Source organism: Stegostoma tigrinum, chromosome 2 (genome assembly GCF_030684315.1).
Source record: "Stegostoma tigrinum isolate sSteTig4 chromosome 2, sSteTig4.hap1, whole genome shotgun sequence".
In the NCBI taxonomy this organism is placed as follows: domain Eukaryota; kingdom Metazoa; phylum Chordata; class Chondrichthyes; order Orectolobiformes; family Stegostomatidae; genus Stegostoma; species Stegostoma tigrinum.
In genome coordinates, this window is record NC_081355.1 from 160,693,169 (window position 1) to 160,719,207 (window position 26,039).

General features: G+C 48.7%; 1 protein-coding gene across 5 annotated transcripts in view; it reads left to right on the plus strand.

Annotated features, from left to right (window-relative positions):
- si:ch211-221n20.8 (uncharacterized protein LOC100034409 homolog) overlaps positions 1–26,039 on the plus strand; it is a 115,760-nt gene that overhangs the window by 59,277 nt on the left and 30,444 nt on the right. For all 5 annotated transcript variants that reach the window (XR_009443037.1, XM_059640885.1, XM_059640886.1 and 2 more), the window contains one exon: positions 22,642–22,767. Coding sequence is in view for 4 of the 5 variants with exons in the window: in XM_059640885.1 (XP_059496868.1) it covers positions 22,642–22,767 (126 nt within the window). In the remaining variant the exon portion in view is untranslated. The remainder of the gene's footprint in view (positions 1–22,641; positions 22,768–26,039) is intronic.

Genomic DNA, 26,039 nt, shown 5'->3' on the forward strand with positions numbered 1-26,039 from the left:
TATCTCCCACACACTGTATCTCTCACACACTGTACCCACACACACTGTATCTCTCACACACTGTATCTCTCACACACGATCTCTCACACACTGTACCCACACACACTGTATCTCTCTCACACTGTATCTCTCACACACTGTACCCACACATACTGTACCCACACACAGTATCTCTCACACACTGTACCCACACACACTGTATCTCACACACGCTGTACCCACACACTGTATCTTTCACATACTCTATCTCTCACACGCTGTACCCACACACACTGTACCCACACACACTGTATCTCTCACACACTGTACCCACACACTGTACCCGTACACTGTATCTCTCGCACACAATATCTCTCGCACACTGTATCTCTCGCACACTGTATCTCTCGCACACTGTACCCACACACGCTGTACCCACACACACTGTATCTCACACACGCTGTACCCACACGCTGTACCCACACACTGTACCCACACACACTATCTCTCATACACTGTACGCACACACACTGTATCTCACTCACACTGCACCCACACACACTGTCTCTCTCACACGCTGTATCTCTCATACACTGTAGCCACACACACTGTATCTCACTCACACTGTACCCCCACAGACTGTATCTCTCACACGCTGTACCCACACATACTATATCTCTCACACGCTGTACCCACACACTGTATCTCTCACATACTCTATCTCTCACACGCTGTACCCACACACACTGTACCCACACACACTGTATCTCTCACACACTGTACCCACACACTGTACCCGTACACTGTATCTCTCGCACACAATATCTCTCGCACACTGTATCTCTCGCACACTGTACCCACACACGCTGTACCCACACACACTGTATCTCACACATGCTGTACCCACACGCTGTACCCACACACTGTACCCACACACACTATCTCTCATACACTGTACCCACACACACTGTACCTCTCACAAACTGTACCCACACACACTGTATCTCTGACATGCTGTACGCACACACTGTATCTCTCACTCACTGTATCTCTCACACACTGTATCTCTCACACGCTGTATCTCTCGTACACTGTACCCACACACTGTATCTCACTCACACTGTACCCCCACACACTGTATCTCTCACACGCTGTACCCACACACACTATATCTCTCACACGCTGTACCCACACACTGTATCTCTCACACGCTGTACCCACACACTGTATCACTCACACACTGTATCTCTCACACGCTGTACCCACACACTGTATCACTCACACACTGTATCTCACACACGCTGTACCCACACACTGTATCTTTCACATACTCTATCTCTCACACGCTGTACCCACACACACTGTACCCACACACACTGTATCTCTCACACACTGTACCCACACACTGTACCCGTACACTGTATCTCTCGCACACAATATCTCTCGCACACTGTATCTCTCGCACACTGTATCTCTCGCACACTGTACCCACACACGCTGTACCCACACACACTGTATCTCACACACGCTGTACCCACACGCTGTACCCACACACTGTACCCACACACACTATCTCTCATACACTGTACGCACACACACTGTATCTCACTCACACTGCACCCACACACACTGTCTCTCTCACACGCTGTATCTCTCATACACTGTAGCCACACACACTGTATCTCACTCACACTGTACCCCCACAGACTGTATCTCTCACACGCTGTACCCACACATACTATATCTCTCACACGCTGTACCCACACACTGTATCTCTCACATACTCTATCTCTCACACGCTGTACCCACACACACTGTACCCACACACACTGTATCTCTCACACACTGTACCCACACACTGTACCCGTACACTGTATCTCTCGCACACAATATCTCTCGCACACTGTATCTCTCGCACACTGTACCCACACACGCTGTACCCACACACACTGTATCTCACACATGCTGTACCCACACGCTGTACCCACACACTGTACCCACACACACTATCTCTCATACACTGTACCCACACACACTGTACCTCTCACAAACTGTACCCACACACACTGTATCTCTGACATGCTGTACGCACACACTGTATCTCTCACTCACTGTATCTCTCACACACTGTATCTCTCACACGCTGTATCTCTCGTACACTGTACCCACACACTGTATCTCACTCACACTGTACCCCCACACACTGTATCTCTCACACGCTGTACCCACACACACTATATCTCTCACACGCTGTACCCACACACTGTATCTCTCACACGCTGTACCCACACACTGTATCACTCACACACTGTATCTCTCACACGCTGTACCCACACACTGTATCACTCACACACTGTATCTCTCACACACTGTATCTCTCACACACTGTATCTCTCATATGCTGTACGCACACACACTGTATCTCTCACACACTGTATCTCTCATACACAGTATCTCTCATACACTGTACGCACACACACTGTATCTCACTCTCACTGCACCCACACACACTGTATCTCTCACACGCTGTACCCACACACACTATATCTCTCACATGCTGTACCCACACACTGTATCTCTCACACACTGTATCTCTCACACGCTGTACCCACACACTGTATCTCTCACACACTGTATCTCTCACACGCTGTACCCACACACTGTATCTCTCACACGCTGTACCCACACACTGTACCCACACACACTGTATCTCTCATACACTGTACCCACATACACTGTACCTCTCACAAACTGTACCCACACACACTGTATCTCTCTCATGCTGTACGCACACACACTGTATCTCTCACACACTGTATCTCTCACACACTGTACGCACGCACACTGTATCTCACTCACACTGCACCCACACAGATGTATCTCTCACGCTGTATCTCTCATACACTGTACCAACACACACTGTATATCACTCACACTGTACCACCCCACACTGTATCTCTCACACGCTGTACCCACACACACTATATCTCTCACATGCTGTATCTCTCACACACTGTATCTCTCACACACTGTATCTCTCACACACTGTACCCACACACACTATATCTCTCACATGCTGTACCCACACACTGTATCTCTCACACACTGTATCTCTCACACGCTGTACCCACACACACTGTATCTCTCATACGCTGTACCCACACACTGTATTTCTAAGACACTGTATCTCGCACACAGTGTACCCGCACAGTGTATCTCTCATACACTGTACCCACACACACTGTATCTCACACACGCTGTACCCACATGCTGTACCCACACACTGTACCCACACACACTGTATCTCTCATACACTGTACCCACACACACTGTACCTCTCACAAACTGTACCCACACACTCTGTATCTCTCACATGCTGTACGCACACACACTGTATCTCTCACACACTGTATCTCTCATGCACTGTATCTATCATACACTGTACCCACACACACTGTATGTCCCTCACACTGTACCCCCACACACTGTATCTCTCACACGGTGTACCCACACACACTGTATCTCTCAGAAACTGTATCTCTCGCACACTGTACCCACACACACTGTATCTCTCACACACTGTACCCACACACACTGTATCTCACACACGCTGTACCCACACGCTGTACCCACACACTGTACCCACACACACTGTATCTCTCATACACTGTACCCACACACACTGTATCTCTCACATGCTGTACGCACACACACTGTATCTCTCACACACTGTATCTCTCACACACTGTATATCTCACACGCTGTATCTCATACACTGTATCTATCATACACTGTACGCACACACACTGTATCTCACTCACACTGTACCCCCACACGCTGTATCTCTCACACGCTGTACCCACACACACTATATCTCTCACATGCTGTACCCACACACTGGATCTCTCACACACTGTATCTCTCACACGCTGTACCCACACACTGTATCTCTCACACACTGTATCTCTCACATGCTGCACCCACACACTGTATCTCTCTCACACTGTATCTCTCACATGCTGTACGCACACACACTGTATCTCTCACACACTGTATCTCTCAGACACAGTATCTCTCATACACTGTACGCACACACACTGTATCTCACTCTCACTGCACCCACACACACTGTATCTCTCACACGCTGTACCCACACACACTATATCTCTCACATGCTGTACCCACACACTGTATCTCTCACACACTGTATCTCTCACACGCTGTACCCACACACTGTATCTCTCACACACTGTATCTCTCGCATGCTGTACCCACACACTGTATCTCACACACACTGTATCTCTCACACGCTGTACCCACACACTGTATCTCTCACACACTGTATCTCTCGCATGCGGTACCCACACACTGTATCTCACACACACTGTATCTCTCACAAGCTGTACCCACACACTGTATCTCTCACACGCTGTACCCACACACTGTATCTCTCACACGCTGTACCCACACACTGTATCACTCACACACTGTATCTCTCACACGCTGTACCCACACACTGTATCTCTCACACGCTGTACCCACACACTGTATCACTCACACACTGTATCTCTCACACGCTGTACCCACACACTGTATCACTCACACACTGTATCTCTCACACACTGTATCTCTCACACACTGTATCTCTCATATGCTGTACGCACACACACTGTATCTCTCACACACTGTATCTCTCATGCACTGTATCTATCATACACTGTACCCACACACACTGTATGTCACTCACACTGTACCCCCACACACTGTATCTCTCACACGGTGTACCCACACACACTGTATCTCTCAGAAACTGTATCTCTCGCACACTGTACCCACACACACTGTATCTCTCACACACTGTACCCACACACACTGTATCTCACACACGCTGTACCCACACGCTGTACCCACACACTGTACCCACACACACTGTATCTCTCACACACTGTATCTCTCATATGCTGTACGCACACACACTGTATCACTCACACACTGTATCTCTCACACGCTGTACCCACACACTGTATCACTCACACACTGTATCTCTCACACACTGTATCTCTCATACACAGTATCTCTCATACACTGTACGCACACACACTGTATCTCACTCTCACTGCACCCACACACACTGTATCTCTCACACGCTGTACCCACACACACTATATCTCTCACATGCTGTACCCACACACTGTATCTCTCACACACTGTATCTCTCACACGCTGTACCCACACACTGTATCTCTCACACACTGTATCTCTCGCATGCTGTACCCACACACTGTATCTCACACACACTGTATCTCTCACACGCTGTACCCACACACTGTATCTCTCACACACTGTATCTCTCGCATGCGGTACCCACACACTGTATCTCAAACACACTGTATCTCTCACACGCTGTACCCACACACTGTATCTCTCACACACTGTATCTCTCACACGCTGTACCCACACACTGTATCTCTCACAGACTGTATCTCTCACACGCTGTATCTCTCATACACTGTACCCACGCACACTGTATCTCTCACACACTGTACCCACACATGCTGTACCCGCACACACTGTATCTCACACACACTGTATCTCTCACACACTGTATCTCTCACACACTGTATATCTCACACACTGTATCTCCCATACACTGTACGCACACACACTGTATCTCACTCACACTGCACACACACACACACTGTATCTCTCACACGCTGTACCCACACACACTATATCTCTCACATGCTGTACCCACACACTGTATCTCTCACACTCTGTATCTCTCACATGCTGTATCCACACACTGTATCTCTCACACACTGTATCTCTCACACGCTGTACCCACTCACTGTATCTCTCACACACTGTATCTCTTACATGCTGTACCCACACACTGTATCTCTCACACACTGTATCTCTCACATGCTGTACCCACACACTGTATCTCTCACACACTGTATCTCTCACACGCTGTACCCACACACTATCTCTCACACACTGTATCTCTTACACACTGTACCCTCTCACTGTATCTCTCTCACACTGTATCTCTCACATGCTGTACCCACACACTGTATCTCTCACACACTGTATCTCTCACATGCTGTACCCACACACTGTATCTCTCACACACTGTATCTCTCACATGCTGTACTCACACACTGTATCTCTCACACGCTGTACCCACACACTGTATCTCTCACACACTGTATCTCTCATACGCTGTACCCACACACTGTATCTCTCACACATTGTATCTCTCACGCGCTGTACCCACACACACTGTATCTCTCTCACACTGTATCTCTCACACACTGTACCCACACATGCTGTACCCACACACACTGTATCTCACACACACTATCTCTCACACACTTTAACTCTCACACACTGTACCCACACACACAGTATCGCACACACACTATACCCACACATACTGTATCTCTCACACGCTGTACGCACACACTGTATCTCTCACACACTGTACCCACACACACTGTATCTCTCACACACTGTACCCACACACACTGTATCTCTCACACGCTGTATCTCTCACACACTGTACCCACACACAGTGTATCTCTCACACGCTGTACCCACACACTGTATCTCTCACACACTGTATCTCTCACACGCTGTACCCACACACTGTATCTCTCACACACTGTATCTCTCACACACTGTACCCACACACTGTATCTCTCACACACTGTATCTCTCACATGCTGTACCCACACACTGTATCTCTCTCACACTGTATCTCTCACATGCTGTACGCACACACACTGTATCTCTCACACACTGCATCTCTCATACACAGTATCTCTCATACACTGTACGCACACACACTGTATCTCACTCTCACTGCACCCACACACACTGTATCTCTCACACGCTGTACCCACACACACTATATCTCTCACATGCTGTACGCACACACTGTATCTCTCACACACTGTATCTCTCACACGCTGTACCCACACACTGTATCTCTCACACGCTGTATCTCTCACACACTGTACCTCTCACACACTGTACCCACACACACTGTATCTCTCACACGCTGTGCCCACACACTGTATCTCTCACACGCTCTACCCACATACACTATACCTCTCACATGCTGTACCCACACACTGTATCTCTCACACGCTGTACGCACACAAACTGTATCTCTCACACGCTGTACCCACACACTGTATTTCTAAGACACTGTATCTCGCACACAGTGTACCCGCACAGTGTATCTCTCACACGCTGTACCCACACACTGTATCTCTCGCACACTGTACCTGTACACTGTATCTCTCGCACACAATATCTCTCGCACACTGCACCCACACACACTGTATCTCTCACACACTTTATCTCTCGCACACTGTACCCACACACACTGTATCTCTCACACACTGTACCCACACACACTGTATCTCACACACGCTGTACCCACACGCTGTACCCACACACTGTACCCACACACACTGTATCTCTCATACACTGTACCCACACACACTGTATCTCTCACATGCTGTACACACACACACTGTATCTCTCACACACTGTATCTCTCACACACTGTATCTCTCACACACTGTATATCTCACACACTGTATCTCTCATACACTGTACGCACACACACTGTATCTCACTCACACTGCACACACACACACACTGTATCTCTCACACGCTGTATCTCTCATACACTGTACCCACACACACTGTATCTCACTCACACTGTACCCCCACACACTGTATCTCTCACACGCTGTACCCACACACACTATATCTCTCACACGCTGTACCCACACACTGGATCTCTCATACACTGTATCTCTCACACGCTGTACCCACACACTGTATCTCTCACACACTGTATCTCTCACATGCTGTACCCACACACTGTATCTCTCTCACACTGTATCTCTCACATGCTGTACGCACACACACTGTATCTCTCACACACTGCATCTCTCATACACAGTATCTCTCATACACTGTACGCACACACACTGTATCTCACTCTCACTGCACCCACACACACTATATCTCTCACACGCTGTACCCACACACACTATATCTCTCACATGCTGTACCCACACACTGTATCTCTCACACACTGTATCTCTCACACGCTGTACCCACACACTGTATCTCTCACACACTGTATCTCTCACACGCTGTACCCACACACTGTATCTCTCACACACTGTATCTCTCACATGCTGTACCCACACACTGTATCTCTCACACGCTGTACCCACACACTGTATCTCTCGCACACTGTATCTCTCACAAGCTGTACCCACACACTGTATCTCTCACACGCTGTATCTCTCACACACTGTATCTCTCACACCCTGTACCCACACACTGTATCTCTCACACACTGTACCCACACACACTGTATCTCTCACACGCTGAGCCCACACACTGTATCTCTCACACACTGTCCCCAGACACACTGTATCTCTCACACGCTGTATCTCTCATACACTGTACCCACACACACTGTATCTCACTCACACTGTACCCCCACACACTGTATCTCTCACACGGTGTACCCACACACACTGTATCTCTGACACGCTGTTCCCACACACTGTATCTCTCACACACTGTATCTCTCACATGCTGTACCAACACACTGTATCTCTCACACACTGTATCTCTCACACGCTGTGCCCACACACTGTATCTCTCACACACTGTACCCACACACACTGTATCTCTCACACACTGTGCCCACACACACTGTATCTCTCACACGCTGTGCCCACACACTGTATCTCTCACACGCTGTACCCACACACACTGTATCTCTCACACACTGTACCCACACACACTGTATCTCTCACATGCTGTGCCCACACACTATATATCTCACACGCTGTACCCAGACACACTGTATCTCTCACACACTGTACCCACACACTGTATCTCTCGCACACTCTACCCACACACACTGTATCTCTGGCACACTGTACCCACACACACTGTACCCACACACACTGTATCTCTCACACACTGTATCTCTCGCACACTGTACCCACACACACTGTATCTCTCACACACTGTACCCACACACACTGTATCTCACACACGCTGTACCCACACACTGTACCCACACACACTGTACCGCTCACAAACTGTACCCACACACACTGTATCTCTCCCATGCTATACGCACACACACTGTATCTCTCACACACTGTATCTCTCATACACTGTATCTATCATACACTGTACCCACACACACTATCTCACTCACACTGCACCCACACATACTGTATCTCTCACGCGCTGTACCCACACACACTATATCTCTCACACGCAGTACCCACACACTGTATCTCTCACACACTGTATCTCTCACATGCTGTACCCACACACTGTGTCTCTCACACGCTGTACCCACACACTGTATCTCTCACACACTGTATCTCTCACATGCTGTACCCACGCAATGTATCTCTCACACGCTGTACCCACACACACTGTATCTCTCACACGCTGTACCCACACACACTGTATCTCTCACACACTGTACCCACACACACTGTATCTCTCACACGCTGTACCCACACACTGTATCTCTCACACGCTGTACCCACACACACTGTATCTCTCATACGCTGTACCCACACACCGTATTTCTAAGACACTGTATCTCGCACACAGTGTACCCGCACAGTGTATCTCTCATACACTGTACCCACACACACTGTATCTCACACACGCTGTACCCACACGCTGTAGCCACACACTGTACCCACACACACTGTATCTCTCATACACTGTACCCACACACACTGTACCTCTCACAAACTGTACCCACACACTCTGTATCTCTCACATGCTGTACGCACACACACTGTATCTCTCACACACTGTATCTCTCATGCACTGTACCCACACACACTGTATCTCTCATACACTGTACCAACACACACTGTATCTCACTCACACTGTACCCCCACACACTGTATCTCTCACAAGCTGTACCCACACACACTATATCTCCCACACACTGTATCTCTCACACACTGTATCTCTCACACGCTGTACCCACACACTGTATCTCTCACACACTGTATCTCTCACACGCTGTACCCACACACTGAATCTCTCACATGCTGTACCCACACACTGTATCTCTCACACACTGTATCTCTCACACGCTGTACCCACACACTATATCTCTCACACACTGTATCTCTCACATGCTGTACGCACAAACTGTATCTCTCACACACTGTACCCACACACACTGTATCTCTCACACACTGTACCCACACACACTGAATCTCTCACACGCTGTATCTCTCACACACTGTACCCACACACACTGTACCCACACACACTGTATCTCTCACACGCTGCGCCCACACACTGTATCTCTCACCCACTGTACCCACGTACACTATATCTCTCACACGCTGTACCCACACACTGTATCTCTAACACGCTGTACACACACACACTGTATCTCTCACACGCTGTACCCACACACTGTATTTCTAAGACACTGTATCTCGCACACAGTGTACCCGCACAGTGTATCTCTCATACACTGTACCCACGCACACTGTATCTCTCACACACTGTACCCACACATGCTGTACCCACACACACTGTATCTCACACACAGTATACCCACACACTCTGTATCTCTCACATGCTGTATCCACACACTGTATCTCTCACACACTGAATCTCTCACACGCTGTACCCACTCACTGTATCTCTCACACACTGTATCTCTCACATGCTGTACCCACACACTGTATCTCTCACACACTGTATCTCTCACACGCTGTACCCACACACTGTATCTCTCACACACTGTATCTCTTACACACTGTACCCTCTCACTGTATCTCTCTCACACTGTATCTCTCACATGCTGTACCCACACACTGTATCTCTCACACACTGTATCTCTCACATGCTGTACCCACACACTGTATCTCTCACACACTGTATCTCTCACACGCTGTACTCACACACTGTATCTCTCACACGCTGTACCCACACACTGTATCTCTCACACACTGTATCTCTCACACCCTGTACCCACATACTGTATCTCTCACACATTGTATCTCTCACGCGCTGTACCCACACACACTGTATCTCTCTCACACTGTATCTCTCACACACTGTACCCACACATACTGTACCCACACATGCTGTACCCACACACACTGTATCTCACACACACTATCTCTCTCACACTGTATCTCTCACACACTGTACCCACATACACTGTATCGCACACACACTATACCCACACACACTGTATCTCTCACGCTGTACCCACACACTGTATCTCTCACACGCTGTACTCACTCACTGTATCTCTCACACACTGTACCCGCACACACTGTATCTCTCACACGCTGTACCCACACACTGTATCTCTCACACACTGTATCTCTCACATGCTGTGCCCACACACTGTATCTCTCACATGCTGTACCCACACACTGTATCTCTCACACACTGTACCCACACACACTGTATCTCTCACACACTGTACCCGCACACTGTATCTCTCACACACTGTGCCCACACATGCTGTACCCACACACACTGTATCTCTCACACACTGTACCCGCACACTGTATCTCTCACACACTGTGCCCACACATGCTGTACCCATACACACTGTATCTCACACACAGTATACCCACACACTGTATCTCTTACACACTGTAACCGTACACTGTATCTCTCGCACACTGTATCTCTCGCACACTGTACCCACACACACTGTATCTCTCGCACACTGTATCCCACACACACTGTACCCACACACACTGTATCTCTCGCACACTGTACCCACACACACTGTATCTCTCACACACTGTACCCACACACACTGTATCTCACACACGCTGTACCCACACACTGTACCCACACACACTGTATCTCTCATACACTGTACCCACACACACTGTACCTCTCACAAACTGTACCCACACACACTGTATCTCTCACATGCTGTACGCACACACACTGTATCTCTCATACACTGTATCTATCATACACTGTACGCACACACACTATCTCACTCACACTGCACCCACACACACTGTATCTCTCACACGCTGTATCTCTCATACACTGTGCCCACACACACTGTATCTCACTCACACAGTACCCCCACACACTGTATCTCTCACACGCTGTACCCACACACACTATATCTCTCACACGCAGTACCCACACACTGTATCTCTCACACACTGTATCTCTCACACGCTGTACCCACACTCTGTATCTCTCACACGCTGTACCCACACACTATATCTCTCACACGCTGTATGTCTCACACACTGTATCTCTCACACGCTGTACCCACACACTGTACCCACACACACTGTATCTCTCGCACACTGTACCCACACACACAGTATCTCTCACACACTGTACCCACACACACTGTATCTCACACACGCTGTACCCACACACTGTACCCACACACACTGTAACTCTCATACACTGTACCCACACACACTGTACCTCTCACAAACTGTACCCACACACACTGTATCTCTCACATGCTGTACGCACACACACTGTATCTCTCATACACTGTATCTATCATACACTGTACGCACACACACTATCTCACTCACACTGCACCCACACACACTGTATCTCTCACACGCTGTATCTCTCATACACTGTGCCCACACACACTGTATCTCACTCACACTGTACCCCCACACACTGTATCTCTCACATGCTGTACCCACACACACTATATCTCTCACACGCAGTACCCACACACTGTATCTCTCACACACTGTATCTCTCACACGCTGTACCCACACACTGTATCTCTCACACACTGTATCTCTCACACGCTGTACCCACACACTATATCTCTCACACGCTGTATGTCTCACACACTGTATCTCTCACACGCTGTACCCACACACTGTATCTCTCACACACTGTATCTCTCACACGCTGTACCCACACACTGTATCTCTCACACACTGTACCCACACACATGGTATCTCTCACTCGCTGTACCCACACACTGTATCTCTCACACACTGTACCCACACACACTGTATCTCTCACACACTGTACCCACACACACTGTATCTCTCACACGCTGTACCCACACACTGTATCTCTCACACACTGTATCTCTCACATGCTGTGCCCACACACTGTATCTCTCACACACTGTATCTCTCACATGCTGTACCCACACACTGTATCTCTCACACACTGTACCCACACACACTGTATCTCTCACACGCTGTACCCACACACTGTATCTCTCACACACTGTACCCACACACTGTATCTCTAAGACACTGTATCTCTCACACACTGTACCCGCACAGTGTATCTCTCATACACTGTACCCACACACACTGTATCTCTCACACACTGTACCCGCACACTGTATCTCTCACACACTGTATCTCTCACACACTGTGCCCACACATGCTGTACCCATACACACTGTATCTCACACACAGTATACCCACACACTGTATCTCTTACACACTGTAACCGTACACTGTATCTCTCGCACACTGTATCTCTCGCACACTGTACCCACACACACTGTATCTCTCGCACACTGTATCCCACACACACTGTACCCACACACACTGTATCTCTCGCACACTGTACCCACACACACTGTATCTCTCACACACTGTACCCACACACACTGTATCTCACACACGCTGTACCCACACACTGTACCCACACACACTGTATCTCTCATACACTGTACCCACACACACTGTACCTCTCACAAACTGTACCCACACACACTGTATCTCTCACACGCTGTACCCACACACTGTATCTCTCACACACTGTACCCACACACATGGTATCTCTCACTCGCTGTACCCACACACTGTATCTCTCACACACTGTACCCACACACACTGTATCTCTCACACACTGTACCCACACACACTGTATCTCTCACACGCTGTACCCACACACTGTATCTCTCACACACTGTATCTCTCACATGCTGTGCCCACACACTGTATCTCTCACACACTGTATCTCTCACATGCTGTACCCACACACTGTATCTCTCACACACTGTACCCACACACACTGTATCTCTCACACGCTGTACCCACACACTGTATCTCTCACACACTGTACCCACACACTGTATCTCTAAGACACTGTATCTCTCACACACTGTACCCGCACTGTGTATCTCTCATACACTGTACCCACACACACTGTATCTCTCACACACTGTACCCGCACACTGTATCTCTCACACACTGTATCTCTCACACACTGTGCCCACACATGCTGTACCCATACACACTGTATCTCACACACAGTATACCCACACACTGTATCTCTTACACACTGTAACCGTACACTGTATCTCTCGCACACTGTATCTCTCGCACACTGTACCCACACACACTGTATCTCTCGCACACTGTATCCCACACACACTGTACCCACACACACTGTATCTCTCGCACACTGTACCCACACACACTGTATCTCTCACACACTGTACCCACACACACTGTATCTCACACACGCTGTACCCACACACTGTACCCACACACACTGTATCTCTCATACACTGTACCCACACACACTGTACCTCTCACAAACTGTACCCACACACACTGTATCTCTCACATGCTGTACGCACACACACTGTATCTCTCATACACTGTATCTATCATACACTGTACGCACACACACTATCTCACTCACACTGCACCCACACACACTGTATCTCTCACACGCTGTATCTCTCATACACTGTGCCCACACACACTGTATCTCACTCACACAGTACCCCCACACACTGTATCTCTCACACGCTGTACCCACACACACTATATCTCTCACACGCAGTACCCACACACTGTATCTCTCACACACTGTATCTCTCACACGCTGTACCCACACTCTGTATCTCTCACACGCTGTACCCACACACTATATCTCTCACACGCTGTATGTCTCACACACTGTATCTCTCACACGCTGTACCCACACACTGTATCTCTCACACACTGTATCTCTCACACGCTGTACCCACACACTGTATCTCTCACACACTGTACCCACACACATGGTATCTCTCACTCGCTGTACCCACACACTGTATCTCTCACACACTGTACCCACACACACTGTATCTCTCACACACTGTACCCACACACATTGTATCTCTCACACGCTGTACCCACACAATGTATCTCTCATACACTATACCCGCACACACTGTATCTCTCACACACTGTACCCACACACAGTGTTTCTCTCACAAGCTGTATCTCTCGTACACTGTACCCACACACACTGTATCTCTCACACACTGTACCCACACACATTGTATCTCTCACACGCTGTACCCACACACTGTATCTCTCACACACTGTATCTCTCACACGGTGTATCTCTCACACACTGTACCCACACACTGTATCTCTCACACTCCGTACCCGCACACACTATATCTCTCACACGCTGTACCCACACACACAGTATCTCTCACACGCTGTACCCACACACACTGTATCGCTCACACGCTGTACCCACACACACTGTATCTCTCACACGCTGTACCCACACACTGTATCTCTCACACACTGTATCTCTCACACACTGTACCCACACACTGTAACTCTCACACACTGCACCCACACACTGTATCTCTCACACACTGTAGCCCCAAACACTGTATCTCTCACACACTATCTCTCACACACACTCATTGTATCTCTCATACACTGTACCCACACACTGTATCTCTTACACACTACCCACACACACTGTACCTCTCACACACTGTATCTCTCGCACACTGTACCCACACACACTGTACCCACACACACTGTATCGCTCACACACTGTACCCACACACTATATCTCTCACACGCTGTACCCACACACACTGTATCTCTCACACACTGTACCCACACACACTGTATCTCACACACACTATCTCATACACATTGTACCAACACACACTCTACCCCACACACACTCTACCCCACACACACTCTACCCCACACACTGTGCACCCACATACTGTACCCACACACACTGTATCTCACACATACTGTACCCACACACAGTATCTCTCATACACTGTACCCACACACACTGTACCTCTCACACACTGTACCCCACACACTGTACCCCAGACACTGTGCACCCACACACTGTATCCCACACACTGTACACCGACACACTGTACACCCACACACTGTACACCAACAAACATTCTACACCCTCACACTGTACACCCACACACGGTGCACACACACACTGTACACCCACACACACTGCACCCACACACTGTGCAGCCACACACTGTACAGCCACACTGTACACTCGCACACTGTACCCACAGACTGTACACCCACAAACTGTACACCCACACACGCTGTATCTTGCACACACTGTATCCACACACTCCACCCACACACAGTACACTCACACACAGTACACCCACACACAGCACACCCACACACTGTACCTCACACACTGTACACCCACACACTGTACACCCACAGACTGTACACCCACACACTGTACACTCATAGACTGTACGCCCACACGCTGTACACCCGCACACATTGTACACCCACACACTGTGCACCCAAACACTGCACCCACACGCTGTATACCCACACACTGTACACCCACACACTGTACAAGCACACACTGTACACGCACACACTGTACACGCACACACTGTACACCCTACACACTGTACGCACACACTGTACACCCACACTGTACCCACACACTGTACACCCGCACACTGTACACCCACACACTGTACACCCACACACTGTACACCCACACACTGTACACCCACAGACTGTACACCCACACACTGTACACCCGCACACATTGTACACCCACACACTGTGCACCCAAACACTGCACCCACACGCTGTATACCCACACGCTGTATACCCACACGCTGTATACCCACACGCTGTACACCCACACGCTGTACACCCACACACTGTACCCCACACACTGTACACCCACACACTGTACACCCACACACTGTACAACTTACACACTGTACGCACACACTGTACGCCCACACTGTACACTCGCACACTGTACCCACACACTGTACACCCGCACACTGTACCCACAGACTGTACACCCACACACTGTATACCCATACACTGTACACCCACACACTGTACCCCCACACACTGTATCTTGCACACACTGTATCCACACACTCCACCCACACACTGTACACCCACACACTGTACACCCACACACTGTTCACCCACACACAGTCTACCTCACACACTGTATACCCACACACTGTACACCCAGACACGGTACACCCACACACTGTACACCCACACACTGCACCCACACAGTATACCCATACACTGTACACCCACACACTGTACACCCACACACTGTACCCCACACAGTCTACCCCACACACTGTATACTCACACACTGTATACTCACACACTGTACACCCAGACACGGTACACCCACACACTGTACACCCACACACATTGTACACCCACACACTGTACACCCACACACTGTACACCCACACACACTGCACCCGCACACTGTACCCACAGACTGTACACCCACAAACTGTACACCCACACACTGTGCACCCACACACTGTATACCCACACAATGTACCCCACACACTGTATACCCACACACACTGCACCCGCACACTGTACCCACACACTGTACACCCACACACACTGCACCCGCACACTGTACACCCACACACACTGCACCCTCACACTGTACCCACAAACTGTACACCCACACACTGTACACCCACAAACTGTACACCCACACACTGTGCACCCACACACTGTGCTCCCACACACTGTACCCTACACACTGTACACCCACACACTGTACACCCACACACTGTACCCCCACACTGTACACACACACACTGTACGCCCACACACTGTACACCCACACACTGTACACCCACACACATTGTACACCCACACACTGTGCACCCAAACACTGCACCCACACGCTGTATACCCACACGCTGTATACCCACACACTGTACCCCACACACTGTACCCCACACACTGTACACGCACACACTGTACCCCACACACTGTACACACACACACACACACACAGTACACCCACACACTGTACCCCACACACACTCTACCTCACACACTGTATACCCACACACTGTACACCCACACACTGTACACCCACACACTGTACCCCGCACACACTCTACCTCACACACTGTATACCCACACACTGTACGCCCACATACTGTACACCCACACACTGTACACCCACACACATTGTACACCCACACACTGTGCACCCAAACACTGCACCCACACGCTGTATACCCACACACTGTACCCCACACACTGTACACGCACACGCTGTACACGCACACACTGTACACCCACACACTGTACACCCACACACTGTACAACCTACACACTGTACGCACACACTGTACACCCACACACTGTACCCACACACTGTACACCCACACACTGTACCCCCACACACTGTATCTTGCACACACTGTATAGAACATAGAACATTACAGCACAGTACAGGCCCTTTGGCCCTCAACGTTGTGCCGACCTGTCATACCGATCTCAAGCCCATCTAACCTACACTATTCCATGTATGTCCATATGCTTGTCAAATGACGACTTAAATGTACTTAAAGTTGGCGAATCTACTACCGTTGCAGGCATAGTGTTCCATTCCCTTATTACTCTCTGAGTAAAGAAACTACCTCTGACATCTGTCCTATATCTCTCACCCCTCAATTTAAAGCTATGCCCCCTCGTGCTCGCCGTCACCATCCAAGGAAAAAGGCTCTCCCTATCCACCCTATCTAACCCTCTGATTATTTATATCCACACACTCCACCCACACACTGTACACCAACACACTGTTCACCCACACACAGTCTACCTCACACACTGTACACCCAGACACGGTACACCCACACACTGTACACCCACACACATTGCACCCACACACTGTTCACCCACACATTGCACCCACACACTGTTCACCCACACACTGCACCCACACACTGTACACCCATACACTGTACCCCACACACTGTACACCCACACTGTCCCCCACACACTGTACACCCACACACTGTACCCCACACACAGTCTACCCCACACACTGTATACCCACACACTGTATACCCACACACTGTATACCCACACACTGTACACCCAGACACGGTACACCCATACACTGTACACCCACACACTGTACACCCACACACATTGTACACCCATACACTGTACACCCACACACTGTACACCACACACTGTACACTCACACACTGTACCCCACACACACTCTACCTCACACACTGTATACCCACACACTGTATACCCACACACTGTACACCCACACACTGTACACCCACACACGGTGCACCACACACTGTACACCCACAAACTCCACCCACACACTGTACACCCACAGACTGTACACCCACACACTGTACACCCACAGACTGTACACCCACACACTGCATCCACACACTGTACACCCACACAATGTACCCCACATACACTCTACCTCACACACTGTATACCCACACACTGTACACCCACACACTGTACCCCACACACACTCTACCTCACACACTGTATACCCACACACTGTACACCCACACACTGTACACCCACACACTGTACCCCACACACACTCTACCTCACACACTGTATACCCACACACTGTACACCCACACACTGTACACCCACACACTGTACACCCACACACTGTACGCCCACAGACTGTACGCCCACAGACTGTACGCCCACACACTGTACACCCACATTGTACACCCACACACTGTGCACCCAAACACTGCACCCACACGCTGTATACCCACACACTGTACACCCACACACTGTACCCCACACACTGTACCCCACACACTGTACACGCACACACTGTACAACCTACACACTGTATGCACACACTGTACACTCGCACACTGTACCCACACACTGTACACCCGCACACTGTACCCACAGACTGTACACCCACACACTGTATACCCACACACTGTACACCCACAGACTGTACACCCACACACTGTACACCCACACACATTGTACACCCACACACTGTGCACCCAAACACTGCACCCACATGCTGTATACCCAGACACTGTACACCCACACACTGTACACCCACACACTGTACCCCACACACTGTACCCCACACACTGTACACGCACACACTGTACACCCACACACTGTACACCCACACACCGTACAACCTACACACTGTACGCACACACTGTACACCCACACTGTACACTTGCACACTGTACCCACACACTGTACCCCCACACACTGTATCTTGCACACACTGTATCCACACACTCCACCCACACACTGTACACCCACACACTGTACACCCACACACAGTCTACCTCACACACTGTATACCCACACACTGTACACCCAGACACGGTACACCCACACACATTGTACACCCACACACTGCACCCACACACTGTACACCCACACACTGCACCCACACACTGTATACCCATACACTGTACCCCACACACTGTACACCCACACTGTACCCCACACACTGTACACCCACACACTGTACCCCACACACAGTCTACCCCACACGCTGTATACCCACACACTGTATACCCACACACTGTACACCCACACACAATTTACACCCACACACGGTGCACACACACACTGTACACCCACACACACTGTACCCACAGACTGTACACCCACAAACTGTACACCCACACACTGTACACCCACACAATGTACCCCACACACTGTATACCCACACACTGTACCCCACACACTGTACACCCACACACTGTACCCCTACACACTGTACCCCCACACACTGTACCCTACACACTGTACACCCACACACTGTACCCCACACACTGTACCCCACACACTGAACACCCACACACTGTACCCACACACTGTACCCACACACTGTACCCCACACACTGTACCCCACACACTGTACCCCACACACAGTACACCCACACACAGTACACCCACACACAGTACACCCACACACAGTACACCCACACACTGTACACCCACACACTGTACACCCACTCGCTGTATACCCACACACTGTACATGCACACACTGTACCCCACGCACTGAACACCCACACACTGTACGCCCACACACTGTACCCCTTACACTGTATCCCAAACAAACTGTACTCCCACACAGTATCCCACATGCACAATAGACAACAGATAATCGGTGCTGGAGTTGGCCATTCGGCCCTTTGAGCCAGCACCACCATTCATTATGATCATGGCTGATCATCCACAATCAGTATCCTGTTCCTGCCTTATCCCCATAAACCTTGATTCCACTATCTTTAAGAGCTCTATCCATCTCTTTCTTGAAAGTATCCAGATACTTGGCCTCCACTGCCTTCTGGGGCAGAGCATTCCATATATCCACCACTCTCTGGGTGAAGAAGTTTTTCCTCAACTCTGTTCTAAATGGCCTACCCCTTATTTTTAAACTGTGTCCTTTGGTTCTGGACTCACCCATCAGCAGAAACATGCTCCCCACCTCCAGAGTGTCCAATCCCTTAATAATCTTATACATCTCAATCAGATCCCCTCTCATCCTTCTAAACTCAAGTGTATACAAGCCCAGTTGCTCCAATCTTTCAACATATGATAGTCCCGCCATTCTGGGAATTGACCTCGTGAACCTACGCTGCACTCCCTCAACAGCAAGAATGTCCTTCCTCAAATTTGGAGACCAAAACTGCACACAATACTCCAGGTGCGGTCTCACCAGGGCCCTGTACAGTTGCAGAAGGACCTCTTTGCTCCTATACTCAATTCCTCTTGTGATGAAGGCCAGCATGCCATTAGCTTTCTTCACTGCCTGCTGTACCTGCATGCTTGCTTTCATTGACTGATGTACAAGAACACCTAGATCTCATTGTGCTTCCCCTTTACCTAACTTGACTCCATTGAGATAGTAATCTGCCTTCCTGTTCTTGCCACCAAAGTGTATAACCACACATTTATCCACAATAAACTGCATCTGCCATGCATCTGTCCACTCACCTAGACTGTCCAAGTCACCCTGTATTCTCATAATATCCTCCTCACATTTCACACTGCCACCCGACTTTGTGTCAAACTTTGCGCAGTACCTTACACGCAGTGTACTCCCACACATCTTGTACCCCACACACACTTCACCATAATTTACACTCTGTGCTGACACATAATGTATAAACACATCGTGCACATTATACTCTACTCCTATCGATGAGATAACGGTACCAAGAACACCCCCTGCTGTACGTCCTCATGCTGTCCAGTCCTATTGTGTATCCCCACATGCTGTAAATCTGTACACAGTACCCCCATATACTGCCGTAGTCACACTATCAGCCCTCTCCAGCAGAACTGACTCCTGTACTTTGTGTCAATTCACTTCCTGTCTGTAACTCCCAATGCCTGTTATTGTGTACAAAACACCCATTGCTCCTGAACTGCTGCATTCCTGATGCTTTCCCCGTGATTGTCTGATTGAGAAATCAGCCATGACTGATAGCACTGAGCCTGTTGTTTTGGTGTTGCAGACATCACCTCTTGTAAGATGCAGAATGGTGGTTGCGAACATGTCTGCTCAGAGCGAGTGGGTGGACAGGTGGAGTGTTCCTGCCAACTTGGCTGGAAACTGCTGGCTGACAGGAAGAGTTGTACAGGTAAGGCACAGTCACAGAATAGGCCCTGAATTGAAGGAGGCCATTTGGTCCATTCCGTCTGCGCTGACTCTCTAAGCATTGTGTCTTAACACCATTCTCCAGTATTTCCCTGTAACCTGACACATTGTTTCACCCACTGTCCGCTTGAAAGCCTCTATTGAACCTGCCGCCATCACTTTCACAGACAGTGCATTCCACGCTCCTACAATTTGTTGTGTGGTATTCTTGCCAAATGTCCAGATGAGAGCTAATTGAAAAGCTTTGACAAAATGTGCCTTTTCTCAGCAATACTAGATTCTGAATTTATACAAGTTATTATCAGTCACTGTGTGTAAAAGTTTTTTTTTCTCACATCACCCTTGGTGTGTTTGCATTTCATTTTTTAAACCTGTACAGTCTCATTCTTACAGTGTGGAGCTGGAGGAACACAGTAGGCCAGGCACTATCAGGGAGTCGATGTTTCAGGTTTACACTTTTCGTCAGGAGTCCTGATTAAGGGTGTAAAGCTGAAACGTCAGCTTTCCTGCTTCTCTGATGCTGCCTGACCTATTGTGTTCCTCCAGCTCCACACTGTGTTGACTCTGACTCCAGTACCTGTAGTTCTTGTTGTTCCCACAGTCTCGTTCTTGTTCCTGTTATAAATTTCAACAGCTTCTTACTGTCTAGTTTGTCCAGCTCTCTCCTTATTTTAGAAACCTCAATCAGGTAGAGCCATAGAGCTCAGAACAGCTCAGAAATCAGCCCTTTGGTCCAACTAGTCCATGTCGATCAGATATCTTAAATTAATCTAGCCCCATTTGCCAGCATTTAGCCTATGTCCATCTAAACCCTTCCTATTCATGTACCCATCCAGATGCCTTTTAAATGTTGTAATTGTACCAGCCTCCATCACTTCCTCTGGCAGTTCATTCCATACACTCACCAGCCTCTGCATGAAAAAGTTACCCTTTAGGTCTCTCTTAAATCTTTCCCCTGTCACCTTAAACCTATACCTTCTAATTTCATACTCCCCTGCCCTAGAAAAACACCTTGTCTGTTCACGCTGTCCATGCTCCTCATGATTTTATACTCCATATGGTCACCCCTCAGCCTCCAACACTCCAGGGAAAATAGCTACAGCCTATTCAGCCCCTCCCTGTAGCTCAAACCCCTCCAACCCTGGCAACATCCTTGTAAGTCTTTTCTGAGCCCTTTCAACTTTCACAACATCTTTCCTAAAGCAGGGACACCAGAATTGCATGCAGTATTCCAATAGTGGCCCTAACTAATGCCCTGTACAGCCACAATCCTCTCATCCACCTTCTGTCTGGGGAGAAGAGTCCCAACTTCTTCAAACAATCCTCATTAACCGAAGTTTCTCACTCCTGGAACCATTCTGATAAATCACGAACTACGTTCTCTCTAGTGCATTCACAATTCTGCCTATAACGTGGGGCCCACAGCTACACATTATACTCCAGCTGCGGTCTAACAAATGTCTTGCACAAGTTTACCACCACCTCCTTAGAAATCATAGTGAAAACTTCTTTCAATACATAAGAAACAAACGAGAGGCAAAAGTAGACATTGGGCCGCTCCAAATTGATGCTGGAAGGCTAGTGATGGGAGATAAGGAAATAGCTGAAGAACTTAATAAGTACTTTGCTTCTGTCTTCACAGTGGAAGACACGATTAGTATCCCAACAATTAAGGAGAGCCCAGGGGGCAGAGATGAGTACGGTAGGCATTACAAAAGAGAAAGTGCTAGAACAGCTAAAAGGTCTAAAAATTGATAAATCTCCTGGCCCCGACAGGCTACATCCTAGAGTTCTGAGGGAGGTGGCTGAGGAAATAGCGGAGGCTTTGGTCATGATCTTTCAAAAGTCACTGGAGTCTGGGAATATCCCAGATGATTGGAAAATTGCTGTTGTAACCCCCTTGTTTAAGAAAGGATCAAGGAAAAAGATGGAAAATTATAGGCCGATTAGCCTGACCTCGGTAGTTGGTAAAATTCTAGAATCCATTGTCAAGGATGAGATTTCTAAATTCCTGGAAGTGCAGGGTCAGATTAGAACAAGTCAGCATGGATTTAGTGAGGGGAGGTCATGCCTGACAAACCTGTTAGAATTCTTTGAAGAGGTAACAAGTACGTTAGACCAGGGAAACCCAGTAAATGTTGTCTATCTAGACTTCCAAAAGGCCTTTGATAAGGTGCCTCACGGGAGGCTGCTGAGTAAGATGAGGGCCCATGGTGTTCGAGGTGAGCTACTGGGTTGGATTGAGGATTGGCTGTCTGACAGAAGGCAGAGAGTTGGGATAAAAGGCTCTTTCTCGGAATGGCAACCGGTGACAAATGGTGTCCCGCAGGATTCAGTGTTGGGGCTACAGCTGTTCACCTTATACATTAATGACTTGGATGAAGGGACTGGGGGCATTCTAGCAAAGTTTGCCAATGATCCGAAGATAGGTGGACAGGCAGGTAGTACTGAGGAGGTGGGGAGGCTGCAGAAAGATTTAGGCAGTTTAGGAGAGTGGTCCAGGAAATGGCTGATGAAATTCAACGTGAGTAAATGTGAGGTTTTGCACTTTGGAAAAAGGAATACAGGCATGGACTATTTTCTAAATGGTGAGAAAATTCACAAATCTGAAGTACAAAGGGATCTGGGAGTGTTGGTCCAGGATTCTCTGAAGGTTAACTTGCAGGTAGAGTCCGTAATTAAGAAAGCGAATGTAATGTTGTCGTTTATCTCAAGAGGGTTGGAATATAAAAGCAGTGATGTCCTCCTGAGGCTTTATAAAGCTCTAGTTAGGCCCCATTTAGAATACTGTGTCCAATTTTGGGCCCCACACCTCAGGAAGGACATACTGGCCCTGGAGCGTGTCCAGCGGAGATTCACATGGATGATCCCTGGAATGGTAGGTTTAATGTATGATGAACGGCTAAGGATCCTGGGATTGTACTCATTAGAGTTTAGAAGGTTGAGGGGAGATCTAATAGAAACTTACAAGATAATGTATGGTTTACAAGGGGTGGACGCAAGGAAGTTGTTTCCATTAGGCGGGGAGACTAGGACCCGTGGGCACAGCCTTAAAGTTAGACGGGGTAAATTTAAAACTGAAATGAAATGACATTTCTTCAGCCAGAGAGTGGTGGGCTTGTGGAATTCATTGCCGCAGAGTGCAGTGGATGCCGGGACGTTGGATGCCTTCAAGGCAGAGATCGACAAATTCTTGATCTCAGAAGGAATCAAGGGCTACGGGGAGAGTGCAGGAAAGTGGAGTTGAAATGCCCA